A 21,575-nucleotide genomic window follows, 5' to 3' on the forward strand; every position below is an offset into this window, starting at 1 on the left:
GATCATGTAGTCAAATCCCTTCATTTAGCATAACTAATGAAGGGCAGAGTTGGGACAAGAACCCCTGCCACTACCTCCCAGGCCAGTGGTCTCTTTGTCTACCTTTCCTTTTATTCATTCTCCTGGGCACATAAAAACTAAAGGCAGCCTTAAGACAACTTTGATGTTGCTCTTCATTAAACAGAAGCTAGTCAAGAAGTCTATTGGTCATAAATAATAAGTAAATGAAAATTCAAACCTTAATGACATGAATCAGGTAAGCATTGGCTTATTCACCAAATCCTGATATACTGGCATGAGTTGGGGGAGCAGGGAAATGTCAGAAGAAAGTATTTTCTGAAGCTTCAGTGAGATAATTTTATGAAAATTTTAAAAAACATAAATAATACACTTCAGGATCCTCATTATATATGAGATTTCATGTAGGCAAGATACGGGAAATTATGCAAAAGGCTTTAGGACACAAACAGAAATGGCCATTCATAGAAGCTGGGGTATAGATTTCCTTCCTTCTAAGTTCCATTGTATTTTGTATCTCTCTTAAGAGATTCAAAATCCATCTTAATTGCATTTATTTATCTTAATTTCTTTCCTAGATTGTAAGCAACTTTAGGTTAAGTAAAATGTATATTTCATTCTTTCTTTTTAAATCACAGAGACTTTTATTTCTTTTTTTTTAGTTCCAAATTCTCTCCCTCATTTCCCACCCAATGAAGAGGCAAAACAAATTTCTATATTCACTATATTAAAACAGAAAAAAGGGGCAGAGTCAAGATGATGGAGTAAAAGCAGGAACTTGCTTAAGCTCTCCCACCAACCACCTCCAATACCTGTAAAATATGACTCTAAACAAACTTTAGAGCTACAGAACCCACGAAGGGATAGAGAGAAACAAATCTCCTTCTGAAGGAAGCCTGGCAAACCAACAGGAAGGGTCTATCCCACCAAGCTGGGAGCCCAGCACAGTCCTGCCTCAGGCACACTGTTCAGACCTGGGACAGCCCTGACAAGCTGCACAGCCTGGCTGGAGCAGACTTCAGGAGAATGAATCACCCACAGCTGTGGTGGTTTCCAGACTTTTCAACTGATAAACTCAAAAGAGAAAGTAAAAGATCAGTGGGGAACCCTATTGATCCAGGGTAAGAGAAGAGCATGGTCCTGCCCCTGCCCACAGGGCGAGAGGTGGCAGAGGCCCAGAGGCTGCAGCTGCTGTCTCCAGAGCTCCTGGCCTGCTGACTGTAGGGGGACAAAGCAATCATTTAAAGGGTAATCGCTCTTGCTTTGACCTCCTTAGATCTGGGTCATGGTCTTGGGTGGTGGTTTGGGGGTGAGGAACTCCAGTGTACCACAGCTTGTGGTGGCTGAAGAGAGGGTGCCCTCCTCATAACTCTGACAACATATGTAAAAACCCCAACAATATGGGACACAGCTATACACTATGGAAGCAGAGTTCTACCACAGCAAAGAGCTCAACAGTCAAGTAATTGGCTGGCAAGATGAGCAAGCAGAGGAAGCACAATTAGATCATAGAATCCTCTTTTGGGGGACAAAAAGGATCAAAACATGGAACCAGAAGAAGTCAACAAAGGTAAAACTCCTGTATCAAAAGCTTCCAAGAAAAATAAGAATTGGCTACAGGCCATGGAGGAGCTCAAGAAGGATTTTGAAAATCAAGTAAGAGAAGTGGAGGAAAAATTGGGAAGAGAAATGAGAATGATGCAAGAAAATCATGAAAAGTGAGTCAACACCCTGCTAAAGGAGAAGGAGAACCAAAAAAATACCGAAGAAAATAATACCTTAAAAAACAGACTACCTCAAATGGCAAAAGAGGTAAAAAAAAAATCAATGAGAAGAAGAATGCCTTAAAAAGCCAAATTGTTCAGATTGAAAAGGAATTAAAATTCTCTGAATAGAATAATTCCTTCAAAATTAGATTGGAGCAAATGGAAGCTAATGACTTTATGAAAAATCAAGATGCTATAAAGCAGATCGAAACAAATGAAAAAAATAGAAGGCAATGTGAAATATCTCATTGGAAAAACCACTGACCTGGAAAATAGATCCAGGATAGATCATTTAAAAATTATTGGACTACCTGAAAGCCATGATCAAAAAAAGAGCCTAGAAATCATCCTTCAATAAATTTTCAAGGAAAATTGCCCTGATATTCTAGAACCAGAGGGGAAAATAGAGATTGAAAGAATTTGCTGATCACCTCTTGAAAAAGATCCCAAAAAGAAAACTCCTAGGAATATCATAGACAAATTCCAGAATTCCCAGGTCAAGGAGAAAATTTTACAAGCTATCAGGAAGAAACAATTTGAGCATTGTAGAAACACAATCTGATAACACAAGATCTAGCAGCTTCTACATAAAGGGATCGAAGGGCTTGGAATATGATATTTTGGAGGTCAAAGGAGCTAGGATTAAAACTAGGAATCACTGACCCAGCAAAACTGAGTATAATGCTTCAGGGTAAAATATGGTCATTCAATGAAATAGAGGACTTTCAAGTATTCTTGATGAAAAAACCAGAGCTGAACAAAACATTTGACTTTCAAATACAAAAATATATGTATGGGGGTGGCAAGGTGGCACAGTGAATAGAGCAGCAGCCCTGAAGTCAGTAGGACCTGAGTTCAAATCTGGCTTCAGACATGTAACACAAAAACTAGCCATGTGACCTTGGGAAAGTCACTTAACCCCAATTGCCCTCCAAAAAGCAAAAAAAAAAAAAAGAATATTTGTACATATAGGAGGGTGTATGTGTGTTTGAATACATATGTGAGTATATGTATATGTGTGTATATGTATACATATGAGGGCATAGGATCAGTTGAATAGGAAGGAATGATATCTAAAAAAATAAAATTAAGAGGTGAGAGAGGAATATAATGTGAGCAGGAGAAAGGGAGAGATAGAATAGGGTAAATTATCTTATACAAAAGAGGCAAGAGAAAACTGTTACAGTGAAGGGGAAGAGAAAGAAAGTGAAAGGGAAATGGGTCAACCTTACTCTCATTGAATTTGGCTTAAGGAGGAGATAACATACACACTCAGTTGGGTATCTTACCCTACAGGAAAGTAGGGGGGAAGGGAAGAAAGACAGAAGGGAGGGCAGATCAGAGGAGAGGATAGTTAGAAGCAAATGCTTTTGAAAAGGGACAGGGTCAAAGTAGAAAATAGAATATGTCGGGGCAGGATAGGATGGAGGGAAATATAGTTAGTCTTTCACCATATAACTACTATGGAAACATTTTGCATAACTACACATGTACAACCTATATTGAATTGCTCATCTTCAAGGAAGTGGGTGAAGAGGAAAGAAAGGAAAGAATCTGGAAATCAAAGTTTTAAAAACAAATGTTAAAAAAAATTGTTTTTTACATGCAACTGGGAAATAAGGTATACAGGCACTGGGGTATAGAAACACATCTTGCCCTACTAGAAAGTTGGTGGGGGGGAGGATATAAGAGACAGCACATTGGGGGAAGGGGTATTCAGTAGGCTTGCTATCTTGGAGTGGGGGTAGGGGAAAGGCAGGGAGAAAATTTGTAACTAAAAATCTTGTGGAAATGAATGTTGAAAACTAAAAATAAATAAATAAAAGATTAACTTAAAAAACAAAATAAAATAAAGGTGGGTGCTACCTATGTGGCCTGTTGCATACACTTTCAAATAAGATTACTCTATTTTTAGTATTGAATAATTGTTTTATTATGTTACAAGAGACTTCCACAAAGAAGGGGTGGAGTGAATAATCAGTAAATGCAACATAAAAACAAAATATATCAATAAAACTTTTTAAAAAAGAAAAGAAGAGGAAGAAAGAAAACAATCCTCAGTCTTCACTGAGTTCATCAGTTGTCTCTCTGGAAATGGACAGTATATTTTATCATGAGTCCTATGGAATTATGGCAGGCCATTATGTCAATCAGAGTTACTAAGTCTTTCAAAGTTGATAAACTTTACAATATTGCTGTTTGAAAATGCCTGCAACATGCCACATAGGTAGCACCCACCTCCACACTAATACACTAACAGTGTATTAGTGTTCCAGTTTTTCCACATCCTCTCGAACATCCAACACTTTCCCTTTTTGTCATATTAGCCACTCTGCTACCTTGCAGTTGTTTTAATTTACATTTCTCTAGTCAATTGTGATTTAGAGCATTTTTATATGACTATAGACAGCTTTAATTTCCCCATGTGAAAACTACCTGTTCATATCTTTTGATCATTTATCAATTGGGGAATTGCTTCTATTTTTATAAATTTGTCTCAGTTCTCCATATATTTGAGAAATGAGGCTTTTATCAGAGATACTTGTTGCAAACTTCTCCTTTCCCCCTGCACCGGTTTTCTACTTTTCTTATAATTTTGGTTGCATTGGTTTTATTGTGAAAACACTTTTTTAAATTTTGTATAACAAAATTACCTATTTTACATTTTATAATGCTCTCCATATTTTCTTGGGTCTTAAATCCTTCCCTTATCCATAAATCTGACAAATAAACTATTCCATTCTCTCTTAATTTGTTTATGGTATCACCTTTTTATGTGTAAATCATGTAACTATTTGAACCTTAGCTTGGAATGCAGTGCAAGATGTTGTTCTATATCCAGTTTCTGTTTTCCAGTTTTCCCAGCAGTTTTGGACAAATAATGAGTTTTGTTCCAAAACTTTTAAATCTTTAAATTTAACATATACTGTCATTTGCTATAATATAATTTGTACCTAATCTATTCCACTGATCCACCACTCTATTTCTTAGCCAGTACCAGATTGTTTTGATAATTACCACTTTATAATATAGTTTGAAATCTGGTACAGCCAGACCACCTTCTAGGAAGGTGATTCTTGGTTGCAATCCTGACTTCCCTTCCTTCTGGCATATCATATTCCAAGTCATCTGTTTCTTTAGTTTGGAAGCTGCAAAATTGTGTGTAATCCTGACTATGGCCCCATGATATTTGATTTTTTTCTTTTTGGCTGCTTGCAATACTTTTTCCTTAAATCTTTGAGCTCTAGAATTTGGCTATGATGTTCCTGGGAGCTTTCATTCTGGGATCTTTTTCAGGCAGTGATTGGTGAATTCTTTCAATTTCTATTTTGCCTTCTGGTCCTACTATACCAGGGCACTTTTCTTTAATGATTTCTTGAAAGATGCCCAGATTTTTTGGTTCCTTTTTTTTTTTATCATGCTTTTCAGGTAGTTCAATAATTATTATATTCTCTCTCTTGGATCTATTTTCCAGGTCAGTTGTTTTTCCAATGAAAAATTTCACATTTTCATATATATACTTTTTAATCTTGTTTTATTGTATCTTGATATCTTGATGTCTTCTAGAGTCATTAGTTTCCACTTGTTAAATTCCAATTTTTAAGGAATTATTTTCTCCAGTGATCTTTTGTAATTCCTTTTCCATTTGACCAATTCTATTTTTTTAGGGAAGTATTTTCCTTGGTAAATTTTTGTATATCTTTTCCCACACTATTGACACATTTTTCCTATTCTCTTGCATTATTTTCATTTCTTTTCCCAGTTTTTCTTATACTTCTCTAATTTGCTTTTTAAAATTCTTTTAGACCTGAGAGCAAATTATATCTTTCTTTTTTTGACATTGTTGTCCTCTTCTAAGTTTATGCCTTAATCCTCCCTTATCATCAAAGTAATTTTTGATAATCAAGATCTTTTTATTTTTGTTTCTTGCTCATTTTTTATGCCTTTTTTTTGTGAGCTGGTGTTTTAATGTGAGAGTTGGGCTCTGACCTGTACTGTCCCAAGCTAGGGATCTAGGCTTTACTGCTGGTTTTCCCTAGGCTTCAGGGCTTAGCTTTTTGCTTTCTCTAGAGGGTAGGCTTCCTTTCTAGCTTATACTGTAAGGGGGAGGGGGTCTCCTTGTTGACTTCCCCTGGGTGTGGGGTTTAGCTGCTGGCCTGCATCAGGGGTGGGGCCTTGCTACTGGGTTACTATGACATGGGCTTCACTACTGGTTAGCAATGAGGTCAAGGTCTAGTTGCTGGCCTGTGCTGGGGGTGTTCCAAATTGTTTTCCAAAACATTTGGACTAGTTTGCAGCTCCACCAACAATGCATTAATGCACTTGTTTTCCCACAAACCCTCTAGCATCCACTGTACTTCACAAAGTAATCAATTGCCTAGGGTTCTGCTGGTTTGCAGGAGGGCAGGACCTCACTAGTGAACTGCCCCAGGCTTAGAACCCTGCTGCAGGCCCCCTGCTGTGAGGCTGGCTACTGCTGCTGTTGGACCTCACTCATCTTCAACCCCAGTGTGACAGACCTTTCCTGCTGGGCTGGTAAACTGCTTCCCTGCCCTTAGACCAATTCTGATGTGTTTTTTCTAGTTGTTTGGAGGACAATTTGGGAGGGCTTCAGAGGGTTCCTTCCTCACTCCACCATCTTGGCACTGGAAGTTCAGCATCCATCATTTCTAATAGCACAATAGTATTCAATCACATTCATATGTCATAACTTATTTGACCATTTTCTCAATGATAGGCAACTCCTCAGTTTCCAATTCTTTGCCACCACTAAAAGAATTACTATAAATATTTTTGTACTTATGGGTCCTCTTTCTCTTTCTTTGACTTCTTTGGGGTATAAACCCAGTAGCAGTATTGCTGGGACAAAAGGTATGCACAATTTAATAGCCTTTTGGTCATAATTCCAAATGGCTATCGAGAATGGTTGAACTAGTTTCCAACTCCACCAACATTGCATTAGTTCACTTGTTTTTTCCACAAACCCTCCAGTATTTGTCATTTTCCATTTCTGTTATCTTAGCCATTCTGATGGGTGTAAGAAGGTACTTTGGAGTTGTTTTAATTTGCATTTCTCTAATTATTAGTGATTTAGATGATTTTTTCATATGACTATTGATAGGTTGGATTTCTTCCTCTGAAAACCACCTATTAATATTTTTGATCATTTATCATTTGGGAAATTACTCTTATTCTTATCAATTTGAAGCAGTTGCCTATATTATTTTAGAAATGAAATCTCAGCAAAACTTGCCATAAAGATATTTTCCCAGTTTCCTGCTTTTCTTCTAATTTAGTTGCATTGGTTTTGTTTTGGGAAAATTTTCAAAAAACTTATATAATCAGAATTTTCCTTTTTGCTTCATGTGAAAACTCTGTCTCTTGTTTTGTCATCAACTCTTCCCCTATACATAGATCTGACAGGTTCCCTGCTCCACTAATTTGGTTATGATATTATCATTTGTATCTACATCACACGACCATTTTGATCTTATTTTGGTATATGGTATGTGATAGTATGTACCTTGTTTCTGCCAGACTGCTTTCCAGTTATATCAAATAGTGAATTCCTACTCCAATAGCTGAGATCTTCGAGTTTATAAAAAAACTAAGCAATTGTGCTCATTTGCTTCTATAAATAATGTATCTAATACATCCCACTAATCAACTTCTCTACTTTTTATATAGTATCAAATTACATTGATGATTATAGCTTTGTAGTATAGCTTGAGATATTGCTAGGTACTGCTAAGGTTCCCTTCTTTCTCATTTTTTTCCTACAATTTCTGTAATATTCCTAACCTTGTTTCTCTACATTAATTTTATTATTTTTTTCTAGCTCTATAAAATAATTTTTTAGTAGTTTCATTACCTGAATAATCAGGCACTGAATAAGTAAATTAATTTAGGTAATATTATCATTTTTACTATAGTGGCGTGGTTGACCAATTTCTCCAATTATTTAGATTTTTTTATTTGTGTGTGCTTTTTAAAATTGTGTTCATATAATTCCTGTGTGTGTGTGTTGACAAGATAGCCTTCCAACTATTGTACACTCTCCATGGTGATCTCAAATGAAGATTGCACTTGATTCTGTTTGTAATATACAGAAATGCTGTTATTTTGTGTGGGCTTTTGTTTCTATCTTGTGACTTTACTAAAGGTGTTAGTTATCTCAATTAGTTTTTTAGTTGAAGCTCTGGAACTCTCTAGGCAAGTTATCATATCATCTGCAAATGGCGTTGGTTTTGTTTCCTCATTATCTATGCTTATGCTTTCCATTTCTTTTTCTTGTCTTACTGATACAGCTAGCATTTCTAGTAAAATGCTGAAAAGAATTAGTGATAATGAACATCCTTGTTTCATCTCTGATCATACTGGAAAGGCTTCTAGCTTTAATCATTTTAATGAAAGTTTGTCTTTTAATTCAGGAATAAGTGTTGTATTTTTAAAAAACTGCATCTATTTAAATAAATAATTATGTGATTTTTGTTGGTTTTATTATTGATATGTTGTCAAGTTTTTGCATCAATATTCATTAAAGTAATTGGGCTACAGTTTTCTTTCTCTGTTTTGACTCCCCTGGTTTAGGTAACAAGACCATATTTGTTACATTGAAGGAATTTTGCAGGATTCATTCTTTACCTATTTTTCTAAACATCTTATGTAGCATTAAAATTGTTTTTTAAGTTTTTGGTAGAATTAATTTTTAAACTCATCTGGTCCTGTTTTTTTCCTCCATTAGGGAGCTCTTTTATAGCTTGTCTTATTTCTTTTTCTAAGACAGTATTATTTAAATATTCTATTTCCTGTTCTGTTAATCTGAGCAATTTATATTTTTTATAAATATCATTAATTTCATTTAGATTATAAATTTTGTTGGAATTTAATTAGGCAAAATTGTTACTAATGATTGCTTTTATTTCCTCTACATTGGTTGTTAATTAACCTGTTTTTTTCTATTTTTGATACTGGTAATTTGGTTTTCTTTCTTTTTAAAAATCAATGGTTTATCTATTTTTCCCCAAAAAATCAGAACCTAGTTTTATTTATTAGTTCAATGATTTGTTGTTGTTCTTTTACTTTGAGTTTTGTTAATCCCTCCTTTGATTTTCTGGATTTCTATTTTAATGTTGAATTCAGGGGTTTTAAATTGTTGGATTGTTTTTTGGGTTTTTTTGCATTGTTTTAGTTGTATGCCTAATTTGTTGATTGGATCGTTCTCTTTTTTAAATTGATATAAGCAATTAGGAAAATATAATTTTCCCTAAGTACTGTATTGGCTGCATCCCACAAACTTTGGCATGTTGTTTCATTGTTATCATTCTCTTTAATGAAATTATTGATTGTTTCTATGATTTGTTCTTTGAGCCAGTTATTCTTAAGGATTAGGTTTCCAATTAATTTTTAATCTATGCTTCAAATGCCCTTTATTCAATGGGATTTTTATTGCATTATGGTCAGAAGTATTGTGTGTATTTCATGTTTTTTTCTCCTCTAAGGAAACTCAGGAAATATTTGTTGAATGAATGGATGGATGGATGGATGGATGGATGGATGGATGGATGGATGGATGGATGGATGGACAGACAGACAGATGGATGGACAGATAGATGAATGAGTGAGTGAGTGAATAAACAGACATGCTAAATCTTTAAAGTTGATATTAAAGAGAAGAACCAGGTCCTCCCATGTGTATTCCCCTGGGGTCACTACTGGCAAGAGAAATGAGAATTGAAAGAGCCTTAGAACTAAACTACTATAGCAACTCAATAAAATTAGCATTTATCAAATGACTACTATCTACAAGGTACTCTGTTAAGTGCTAAGGTGACAGAGATGAAAAATGGTTTTGTGTTTCCCTCAAAGAGATCACAGTCTAGAGAGCTATATATAAGAACTTAAACCCAATTCCTTTTAGTTTATGTGCTTGGATTGTGTGCTTGGACACTGATAATATCATGTAGTAGTGAGCCCCAAAGTTCTATTACATGGCAATTTCTCCAGTGCTAAATTATGACTCTAGTTTAAGCAATCTTAAAATGAGATCTAATGCATGAGCAGGTTAAAAGCAAGGTAGAAAGGTGTCAGAGTAGACAGTACACTTGACTTGGAGGCAGGAAGACCTGATATCAAACTCTGTCTGAGATACTTGCTATCTGTATGATCTTGGGGTTCAGTTCCCTCATGAAATAAAATGAGGGGCTTAGACTCAATAAGCCTTAAGTTCCCTGCCAGTTCTATATCTATGATTCTGTTATACTATAAAATATAAATGGGAAGTAGTTTTATCTTTATTTTATGGCACTAAATTATCTCTAGTTTTTTCCCTACTTCAAATATACTTATTTCTTCCCAGATCATTCTCTTTCTTCTGATCTCATAGTACTTTGTAGTATTCTCATGTATGTATCATATTTATTAATACTACTATTACATTGTAAACTGTTTGAAGGTGAGGATTATTTCATATTTATCCCTCCATGATTCCTAATACATGATGAAATCCAGTATACATGGTAAGTACTTAATAAATGTCAAATTTTAGAGGATGAATGGAATAGATTCAGTCCCAAAAGAGAAAATGAGTTGTCCAAGGTCCCAAGAAATGGACTCCCAGCTTTTGAATACAGGTCTTTGCTGAGACCATCAGACCTCACTGTGACAGCAAGATCTGCTTTCAGTAGCTCAGCACTGAGAACTTGATCCTGTCCTGCTTTTTGAATTTAATCCAGCTGCTTTTGTCACACCATCTATCACAAAGTCTAAGGAAAACAAACATTTCAAAGCTGTGGTTGCCTTAAATATGCTTTTGTGGGTGCAAGTTTGTTATCATAACTCAGTGAATTAGTTCTGCTCTTAATGGGTCAGTGAGCTGAGGGGTTCTTTAAAAAAATAGTAAATCAATCACTCTATATATCTATAAAAGAAAAGAAAAGATAAGAAAAAAAAGAGGAGGATAAGATTTACTTTATGGTGTTCTGGTAGTTAATGGTAGTTCCTAAGCTCCCAAGAGACAGGCAAACATCTCAGCTCATGCTATTGTTAATTCTTCTGGTACACTGAGCTATCCACAGGAAAAGTGCTAAAGACCAGTCAAGTCGGTAAGATGTATTCATGCTTAATATGTGCACAGCATTGTGAAGAAAATGGAATCATGACTACCCAGTGACTGGACTATAAGAGGTTGAATCTGGACCCCACCAGGGATCTTTAATCCTGTGGGGATCTGCTTTTGTGCAAATATTGTGGAATTCTTTAGAATGTTTATGTATCTTATTTATCCTTATTTGTGATGAGAGCAAAACACTCCTTCAGGGCACTAGTTCTAGAGGACAGGTCTGATGACTGCTTGGGAGGCTAAAAACCACAATAGCAGGCTGTTGTTCTTAGAGTTCATAGAATCTGACCAGTTGGAAAGTAATTTAAAGTGCCAGAGTTAGAATGAACCCTAGAGAGCATTTTATCCAATTATTATTTTTATTAGATGAGGAAACTGAATCTCAGCGTTGTTTTTTTTATTGTTTATTTGCTTGTTTACATTGAAAATAGACTGTATAAAGGGGGAAATATAGACTATAAAAATGCCTATAGAATCTGGGACACAAAGAAAAATTAAAAGGGATCTGAGATTTTAGATAAATGAGGAAGGTTTTATTTTGGAATTTCCTTCAAATAGCAATATGCAAAAAGAGACACTGTTATTATTGTTATCATTGTCACTATTGTGATCAATACAAAATATTTCTGCAATGCTTTAACATTTATAAAGCAACTTCCCCATTATAATATGTAAATGACTTAATGAAAGTGCCAATTTATCTCCACCACTCAGATATAAAAACTGAGACTCTGGAAAGGTGACTTGCTCAAAGTCATACAACTAAATGTAGAAACAAAGATTTATAGAATGATTTCTACTTTCCAAAGTTCTCATTCATTATCCCATTTGGTCCTCACTATGCCCCTTTTAAAACAGGTATTAACACCTCATTTGAAAAGTGAGGATACTATGGGCTAAAGGGAAAACAACTTTCTGGAGACCATGAATCAAGTTACATCAGAAGATACTAGATTCTGAGGCTTCTGAGCACCAATCCAGGCCTCTCTCTGTGCCCAACACGCTGTACGACAACAGTGATACATTAGTGAAAACCCAAGTTAAGTACCTGCATAGCTCATGAAGTTGTTGTATGGTGTGTTGAGGAAGGTCCGGAAGCCACATGTATCATTTCCTGGTGCTGGGTCCCCACACAACTTGTGCTTGGGAGCTGGGTTGGTATCACTGCAGAGGTCTCCAGTCTCAAAGGAAGGCTCAATCTCCATGCATGGGTCACTGCAGGACTGGATTTCTGATATGCCTCGAAAGATATGATAAAGTCCTAGACTATGCCCAATCTCATGGGTCATTGTGTGGGTGTGCCCAGGGATGCCATAGAATGATGGGTTCAGGACAATGCCACCTGCAAGGGGAAAACCAGATAAATTGATAAGGAGAGTAATGTGTTTCTCAGTAAAACTACATATATAACTGAGGATTATAGAATAAATCAAACAATCAGGCAATAAGCATTTATTAAGCACTTATTCTGTCCCAGGTAATCTCAGAGTTTGAATTGGAAGTAACCTCAGGAATTCATCTTATTTAACTCATTCTGAAGAGGAGTTCCCTCCAAGAAGTTAAAGCAAAAAGAGACATGTATGTGGGGAAAAGAAAGCAAAAGCAAAAGCCTCTTGTTCTTCTGCCTGGTGACTCCCCAATCCTGAACTTATTCATTCAGTTCATTGTCCATGCCTTATTTGTTGTTCATTATTTTTTCTTGGTTCTTTTGGCAGTTTCTCCAGATAGGAAGACATGTCTAGTCACCTGTTGTGTACAATACCCAGTACATTACTGGTATCTGAAAATTTTGAAATATTGAAAAGAAGAAAAAAAACTTATCTAGTAACTGCCCCTCACATACAGTACAAAGAATTCTGGTGGTTTCGCCTTCATATGAAGTCCCTTCAAAATCTTAATCTATGATTCTATGATCCTACAGCAGGACTGTACCTTCATTAGGTCCCAACAAAGTGCTCACAATGTGTTGTCTACAAAGTTACAGAATTATAGATTATCTATATCAGGAATGGAACATAAAATGCTAAAACATAAAAGAGAGACCATTAAAGATAGGAAGGACCTTAGGGATCTTCTAGTCTAACCCCTTCATTTATAGATAAGCATACTGAGGACTAGAGTAACAGACTCAATGGTTAGTAAATTGTAGTACTCATTCATGGATGGTTTGACCACTGAATTTAGCAAGTGGCTAATATGATGTAATTCCATAGACTATGTCCTAGGACCTAACCCACTGGCTTCCAGGTGTGATCTTTATCTCTTAACCATATCTTCACAACTCAAATCCAAACATTTATCCTATTTTTGAATGCAATTTCTTGCCTATAACCACCTAACTTCAGTGTCTCCAGATAGCTCTACATGACATTATAAGATACAGAGAAAGTGCCAGCCTGCAGTGGTAGATGGAATTCCTCATTAGGAGCTCCTTATGCCAATAAAATCATGGGTCCAGTCTGAAAAAAAGCCCACAAAAAAACAGATCCACTATGACTCAATCTTTTCTTTTCTCTACCTATTCTTTTTGATATTCAATTAAGCAATGATTTCTTAGGTGTGTCATATAAAAAGCATGGGTTTAGATTCTAGAAATATGAAGGGGGAAAATTATACTCTCTTAAGTCTCATGGAGATTATAATTTCATAATCTGATTTCAGGAAGTCTTTTCACCTCTCCTACCCTAAAATTTAGGATCATATAGACTTGTAGAATCAACTTTGTAAAAGTAAGTTTTTATTGATGCCTTTTTAAAATATCCTCATAGTTTTTTCCACATTCCTCCTCCACCTCCCAGAAAGTCACTTCCTATAACAAATAGTACTTTTAAGACAAAAAAATAGAGAATTAAAGGAAAGAAGATAAAAAAAAATCAGAATGTAGACCTGGAAAGTACCTCAGCATGGTATAGTGGAAAAGATATTTGTTTTGAAGTCAAATATCATCTCTAATATATGCTATCTGTGTGACTTTGGGTAAGTCATTTAACCTTGCTGGGTCTCATTTTTCTCAAATGTAAAAGGTGGGAGTTGGACTAGATAGCTTCTTAAGTCCATTTCTAGCTATAGATCCCTAATTTTCCTGCCATTAAGTTCAGTTCTCTTATTTTATAGTTGAGGAAATAGAGGCCAGGGGAGATTAAGTGACTTGCCCAGAAGCACATCATCTAACAGTAAGGGGTAAGAATTGAACCAAATCTCTCCAAAGAGACACATTTTAAGAGAGACAATGCCAAGATAGAGTATATTCAGAGAAGGGAAACCAGCATGTTGAAAGGACTTGAAGTCATGTTACACAGAGATCCATTTAAGGGACATAGAACCCCTAAAATTCAGCCTGGAGAAAAGAAAACTTAAGCATGATATGATCATGACCTTCAAATTTCTGTAGGGCTGTCATATGGATGTATTATAGTAGATAAGGCATTGATTGCCATTGGAGTCAGGAAGACCTGCATTCATGCCCATTTGGGGTACTTTTTATCTGTGTGACCCTGGGCAAGTCAACTAATTTCTTTAGGCTTCAGTTTCATTATCTGTGAAATGGGGCACTTAATGGTACCCTCTATCTAGTACAAACTCTGTGATTCTATAAACCTATGAGAATAATTTGTGTATGTGTGTGTGTGTGTGAGATGGGCCCCTTTGACAGTCTTGTGAAACCTATGGACCCCTTCTCAGAATAATGATTTTAAATTCATAAAATAAAATACATAGGATTACAAAGGAAATCTATTATAACACAGTAATTAAAAAAAAATCAAAAACAAGTTCCTTGACCCCAAGTTAATGAATCCTGTCCCATGGCTTTTTCTGTTACCCTGTAAAGCAAAACAAGATAGGAGGTAAAAGCAAAACCACAATGTAGGAGGAGTTACAGGGAAACAGATTTCTGTTCAACATAAGAAAAAAAAAGATTTTTTTTAATCATTTAGAATCACTCAACAATGAAATGAATAAGCTTCTTCATGAAGCAATAATTTCCCAGTCACATCCAAATAGTGTATATGACCACTTGCTGAGAACATGATAGAAGGCATCAGATGTTTTGTATGTGAGTTTGATCTAGATGCTTGATGGGGCCCTTTGAGTTCTAAGATTCATTGACTGAGAAGACTTCGATTGTTGTCCAGGATAGTAATATACTGTCCCTTCATTAAAATGACAAAGAACATCTCCTTGTTCGAGGGAATATAGTTTTGAACTGGCTGATTGGAGTTCATGGACTTTCTTTGCACACTGAACTACACATCCTTTACCACTTAGCTCAAAACAAAAGCAGGGGCAAGCCCTCTGAAATGGAATATTTCTGTTTTCATATATTTTATGACTCTTGGAGAAATGACACCTTCCTTAGCATGGAGGGAGCCAAATTTTAAGACATGTACCCAAACTTTAAAACACAAATTCATGTCATGGAAGGTTAATATTTAGGGCTGAGCAAACTTGTAAGTGGTCCATCAAAGTAAAGAAAAAAATGATGTTGCCAAAGAATGATGACAGAATAAAATTTGACTGTAGCGCCCTGTTAATTTGGGGAAACAAGACTGGGGCAAGATTTTAGCCAAGGGAATTTTATCACTAGTGAAGCTGCTGGGATGACAAGCTCACTAAGTTATGGCAAATCACAGATTCTATTAATTCTTCTCTGCTCATTGCATTCTCCTATAAAGATAAAGGAAAATGCATGAGAAGGACTATGGAAGGAATAAAAGAAACTAAGGCAGGAAATCTTTCCTAGGTATTTTGTCAGATATAATAAGAAACTCACCATCTCCTGCTTTTGTTTTTCTTCCAGGACATCTTAGCTTACCTCCAAGGCAAGGAGATGGCAACAAAGCTAATATAAATTGGGACTGACCGGGGTTCATAGGGACTGGTCCGGCAAGGAATGAATGTTTTCTGTGCTTATGATAATGTCTCTCTCGTGGCAATCAAAACGTGCATCAGCTACAGTTCTAAAGCAGGGGCTTTTACCTCATCAGATGGTTAGTATTTAGACAAGGACTACATAACATATTTCAATTTTAAAAAAAATTAATAAGTATGCATTGGATTTGTGGTCACGAGAAAGCATGGAACGAAATGAAAAATGAATCCACAGACTAAGAGGTAGGGACGAGTTGTTTACACAAGAAATTTATTTTCCTTTTCAGTACCTATAGTCAACTTGAGGTTGCCTGATGAAAACTGGATACTAAGAAAATCTCGTCAACGAATCCAAGCAGTGAATACAGATTAGAAAGCATCCCATTTACCTGTTCCCAGGCATACTCTGTCTTAAATGTGGCATTTTGTGTTTCTTTTTTTTTGTTGTATTTTTAAAGCACAGCTATTATTTTAAAAATTAAAAAGGGGTTGTTTTTTTGGTTTAGTTTGATGAAGAAAAATAATGTTCTTTATCATTTAATAAATGTTTAATATAATAAAATAAATTAAACAAGATTCCTTGGGAGTATACCCTAATATATTGTTAACATATGTGTGTGGCTTAGCTCAGATTGGGTGGGCAAAGGTCTGCCTGCTTATGATGGTCCAGTAATAAGGGCATAATTCATAGAACTCTGTCTCTTGATCTGTGAATCAATGTTTAGTCTTGCTTTTTTTTGGCTCAGATAAAATGCCACCTTGTCCATGAAGATTTCAGTGATTATCCCAGCTGGAAGTCATCTGAAGATGACTCTAGAGCTAAAAGAGACCTTACAGACCATCTAGACCAACCCTTTCATTTTATAGATGAAAAATTAAGACTCAGGGAAAGGGTAGGTGACTCACACAAGGTGAGTCAGCTAACAAATAGCAAAACCATGATGAGAAGCCAGGTTTCCTGACTCAGTACACTGATTTTTCCTCATCTAAGAATACTTTCTAATTCTTTTGCATGCCTATTATAGACTAATTTGTTGTTTATCTGGGTACACGTCTAATTATTCCTATTAATAAAAGCTCCTTGAGTTCACAACCATGTCTTATTTATTTCTGCATCATTTATCATAGCAAAGTATATTACATATAGTAAGTACTTAATGCTTTTGGGGGGATGTCTATTTTTAAATAGTTTTTTTTTTAATTCTCCAGGACAGGATTTCTGTTTCTACTTGCTCACAGTACTTATAAAGTGCAATGTCGTTCACTTCTCTTCCTCTGTACACATTTAAGTATTCAAAATGCCCAGATTTTCACAAAAGCTTAAATGTTACTGTTAAATTGCCAGTGCCTTGACTATAAATTTGAGTTCTTCAATTCTGGAAAAGCTGAGTGGAATTTTCTTTCTTCTAGTGGTGGGTTCAAATGAAGCACCTCTAAATGGGGCTGCTCCACTCCCTGAGAGCCCCCCGGGGATGTCCCCGCACTCCCCACACACACTCTGGTATAGCTTAGTACTGATCTGGTTGTCGAACTCTAGTTATTTCTGCTTATGATCGCATTCTTCCTTCTCAGCAATCTGGTTCTTATCCAGCCAGTCGATCATTTCTTTATATTTATCAAGGGTCTTCTGTTTACCTTCATCATCAATTTTGCCTTGAAGTTTCTCATTCTGCACTGTAGCTTTCATGTTGAAAACATATGATTCCAATGAGTTCTTAGGAAAAAAACCCATCTCTCTGCTTCTTTTTTCAGCCTTGTAGTTCTCATTTTTCTGCACCTCAATGTCATCTTTGCTTAGATGACCATTGTAATTGGTGATGGTGATGCTATGCTCCTTGTCTATGCTCTTATTCATAACAGAAACATTGAAGATACCATTTGCATCAATTTCAAATGCTATTTCTGCCTGGGAACACTCCTGGGGCCATGGGGGATTTCTGGGGACTCAAATTTACCAAATTGCATATAATCCTTTGTCACTGCTCTCTCACCTTCATAAACCTGAATACACAAGTCTAATTGTCTTGAATAGATGGTAAAAATCTGTATCTGCTTGGCAGAGATAATGGTATTGTGTTTGATCAGAGCCATCCTAAATACACCAGCAGTTTCAATACCAAGGGAAAGAAGAGTGATATCCAACATCAACAAGTCTTGAACATTCTCAGATTCTCTCCAGACAAGATGGCAGCCTGAGCAAGGACATAAGCAATAGCCTTATCAGGATTGATACTCTCGTTGAGCTCCTTGCCACTGATGGAGTTTCTAGCTTCTTGGGGATATCAGTGCAGCCACCCATCAAAATGACACCATGAATCTGTGGCTTAGCTAGTTTGGCATGCCTTAGAACCTTTTTCCATGGGGGACAGACGGTCATGGAGCAGGTCTGCAGTCAGATCTTCAAAAGGGGCATGAGTGACAGAGGTATAGAACTGAATACCATCATAGAGGAGTCAGTCTCAATACTGATCTGGGTACTAGAAGAGAGGGTATACTTTGCACATTTACAAGTGATACACAGGGATTCACAAGTGATACACAGTAGGTGCACAGTCCTCTTGTTCTCACTGATGTCCTTGTGCTTTCATTTGAATTCAGTCATGAAATAATTGACTGTGTGGTCCTCCCCACCTAAATGGATATACTTAGCTTGACCTCAAAGATGCCACCTTAAAAGGTAAGAGTGGAGATTCTGAAAGTAACTGTTCCAAAGTAAAGGATTTCTCTATACACGTACCTTTTTTGTCCCAGTTAGTAGCATCAGTTGAATCATTGAAAATTTGGAGACCATCAAGACCAGTTATAGTTCTGGTATCTTTGGTGGCCTGATATTGGGAATCCTTGAAGTAGGTAGGTACTATGATGAAAGCATTTGTAACAGTCTTCCCAAGGTAAGCTTCAGTAATTTCTTTCATCTTGGTCAAGACCATAGAAGATATTTCTTTTGGATAGGAGCTTTTAGTCTCTCGTTGGTACTCCACTTGGATCTTATACCTGCCTGCATCATTCACCACTGTGAAAAGCCAATGCTTCACATCTGACTGTCCAATTTTGTCACCAAATCTGTGACTGATCTGATGTTTGGTATCTAAGACTGTGTTGTGAAGTTCATTGCAACGTTATTCTTTGAAGTATCACCCATTAGCATTCTGTGTCAGTGAAGGAGATGAAGGTTGGGTGGTCCTATTTCCTTGGTCACTAGCCATGATCTCTACTTTCCCTCACTGGAAAAATCTCATGTAGGAAAAAAGAGATGCTATGATCATTGCCAGCTGTAGTTCTCTTCAACATGGTTGCTGGGACATTGCTGACTGATAAGGAGTAAGAAAGGTGACTGACAAGCCTAGTTAATACCTTAATAAATGTTTAGTGAATTGACAAGTATCTAAATTATACCAAGCATTTCCATATGTCTCTTTAATAGATTCCTTTTTCTTTTCCCTTTCCTCATTTTTACTGTCCTGATGCATAGAGCAAAAATGGTCCTATCTATGGTCAGGTTCTTTTACCTTTGCTTCTTCATTTTTATTTGTATTTTGTTTTGTCTTATTTTTAACAGCTTAGGCTCAGAATAAAATAAAACTTTTTTTAAAAGAGAAAACATTCTGTGAAGAGTCCTGAATGTTCAGCGAACAAGTTCGAGCTTTAAGAAGCTTAACTTCGGGGTGGCCAGGTAGCACAGCGAGTAAGAGCACTGGCTCCAGTGTTGAGAAGACCTGGAGATCGAATCCTGGGCTCAGACACTTAGCACCCACCCAGAAACACCTGGCCGTGTAACCTTGAGCAAGTTACTTAACCCCAATTGCTTGGGGGCAGCCAGGTGGCTCAGCGAGTAAGAGCACCGGCTCCAGTGTTGGGATGACCTGGATCAAATTCGGGCTCAGATACTCAGCACCACACCCAGAAATAACTGGCCATGTAACCTTGAGCAAGTTACTTAACCCCGATTGCTTTAAAAAAAAAAAAAAAGAAGCTTAACTTCTCCTTCAAAGAGAGCTAATGAATGTTCTCATTAGGTAGGGGGGGAGAATGACCAGCTTTTTTCTCAGTTCTCCCTGACTAGAAATGATCTTTCCCCCTTCAGACTTCATATGCTATTTTGTTTTATACTCATCTAGCAAATTTACCATGTAATATTGCAAACTGTTTATCCACATTAATCTTATCTGTCCCATTGGGTTGTAAGCTCTATGAGGCTGCGTCTCATCTAACTTCATAAGGTTTTTTTTTTTGGGGGGGTTGCTTTTTGGAGGGGGGAAGGCAGGGCAATTGGGGTTAAGAGACTTGCCCAAGGTCACATAGCTAGTAAGTGTTAGATATCTGAGGCCAAATTTGAATTCAGGTCCTCCTGACTCCAGGGCCAGTGTGCCACCTAGCCATCTCCTTCATAAGTTTTCCAAAGCCTAACACAGTACTTTTCACGCAAAGTGGGTTTCATAAATGCCTACTGCTTTTTGTTATGTAAGTAGGGTTTTAGTAGAATGATTTTGCTGACTTAGAGAGGAAGAAGAGAATGTAAGCAAAAAGACAAGTGAGAAGATGTTATTGCAATTATCTAGGTGACAATTCCCTGGACTAGTGTATTATAAGACCAGAAGCTAAGTGCAAAAAGGCACTCGCACCTTTCTAAACAAAACTCTATCCTCCTCTCCAGCTCACGGTACCCAAATGCCTGAGGGCTGTGCAACAGCCTCACAGGATTGCTAAAGCACAGTGGTCTTACATTTCTTCCTTTTGGAATAGCCATAGGGAATGGCATGGAGAGAATCTAAAGTGGGAAAGTGGGCAGGGAGAGGAGCTAGGTCCCATCCATACTATGCTCAATTCTCTCACATGCAATAGGATCACAGATGGGAGACTAGTCTTAATCAGCTGATAGTCTTAGGAAAAAATAGATGTTGGTTCTCTTACAAAAGACAGAATTTTGAATTTTAGCTTGTATCAAGGCATCTTATCACAGGACTAAATGCCTCCAACTAGACCTAGAATTTCTGGGATATTGCTAAAAAAATGATTGTAATTTCTAATTTTTGTTCTTTGAATTGAATAATGGGTTAGAAAAGGAGGGGAAATCATCATGTAATGAGAGTAAGGATTACAGATGAATGACCCTAGTGGTTTAATGGTATCTAAAAATATTCCAAGAATGAGCACAAGAGGATCCTCTATAGAAATACATGGAAAAAAATGACATAAGATGAGAAGTTCGTAAGAGATTGTGACCTGTAGCAATTGAGGAAATACCTAAGCCCATGAATTCAGAACATTGGAGGTTGCTTAAATTCCTATTTTAAAAAAAATTACATATATTACATACTATGACTCATAATAATAGCTAACATTTACTTAAAGCTTTAAGATTTAAAAAGCACTTTACAAATATTTGATCCTCTCAGCACTGGGAGGAAGGTACTAATATTGTCTTTTATTACAGATAAGAAAACTGAACCAGAGGTTAAGTGACTTGCCCAAAGTCGCACAGCTAGAAAGTATTTGAGATAGGTTTTGGTCTCAAGTCTTCCTCACTGCAGGACCAACAGTCTACTATGCCCTTTGGACTACTGATCAGAGAAGGAACCATAGAGATTGTTTAGTGCAACCCACCTAGTTAGAGATGTGGTAACTTAGTCGTAAAGAGTTTATGTCACTTGCTCAAGATCATAAAGCAAGAAAGTGTCAGGCGGGGATGTGCTGAAGCCAGCTTGCATTGGCACGTGAAGACTGGCATTAAATTTTCAGCATGAATATTTACATCTTTGAAATCAGGACTTGATTTAGTATGTTTGTGTGTGTGTGTGTGT

General features: G+C 36.6%; 1 protein-coding gene across 1 annotated transcript in view; it reads right to left on the reverse strand.

Annotated features, from left to right (window-relative positions):
• Positions 1 to 21,575, reverse strand: part of PAPPA (pappalysin 1) — a 306,500-nt gene that overhangs the window by 220,116 nt on the left and 64,809 nt on the right. Inside the window, exon 4 of the mRNA XM_069073822.1 lies at positions 11,954 to 12,247. Within this exon, the coding sequence (XP_068929923.1) occupies positions 11,954 to 12,247 (294 nt within the window). The remainder of the gene's footprint in view (positions 1 to 11,953; positions 12,248 to 21,575) is intronic.

Source organism: Petaurus breviceps, unplaced genomic scaffold, assembly GCF_028583685.1.
Source record: "Petaurus breviceps papuanus isolate PSGF00001 unplaced genomic scaffold, PetGlider_PUasm1.0 90879, whole genome shotgun sequence".
In the NCBI taxonomy this organism is placed as follows: domain Eukaryota; kingdom Metazoa; phylum Chordata; class Mammalia; order Diprotodontia; family Petauridae; genus Petaurus; species Petaurus breviceps.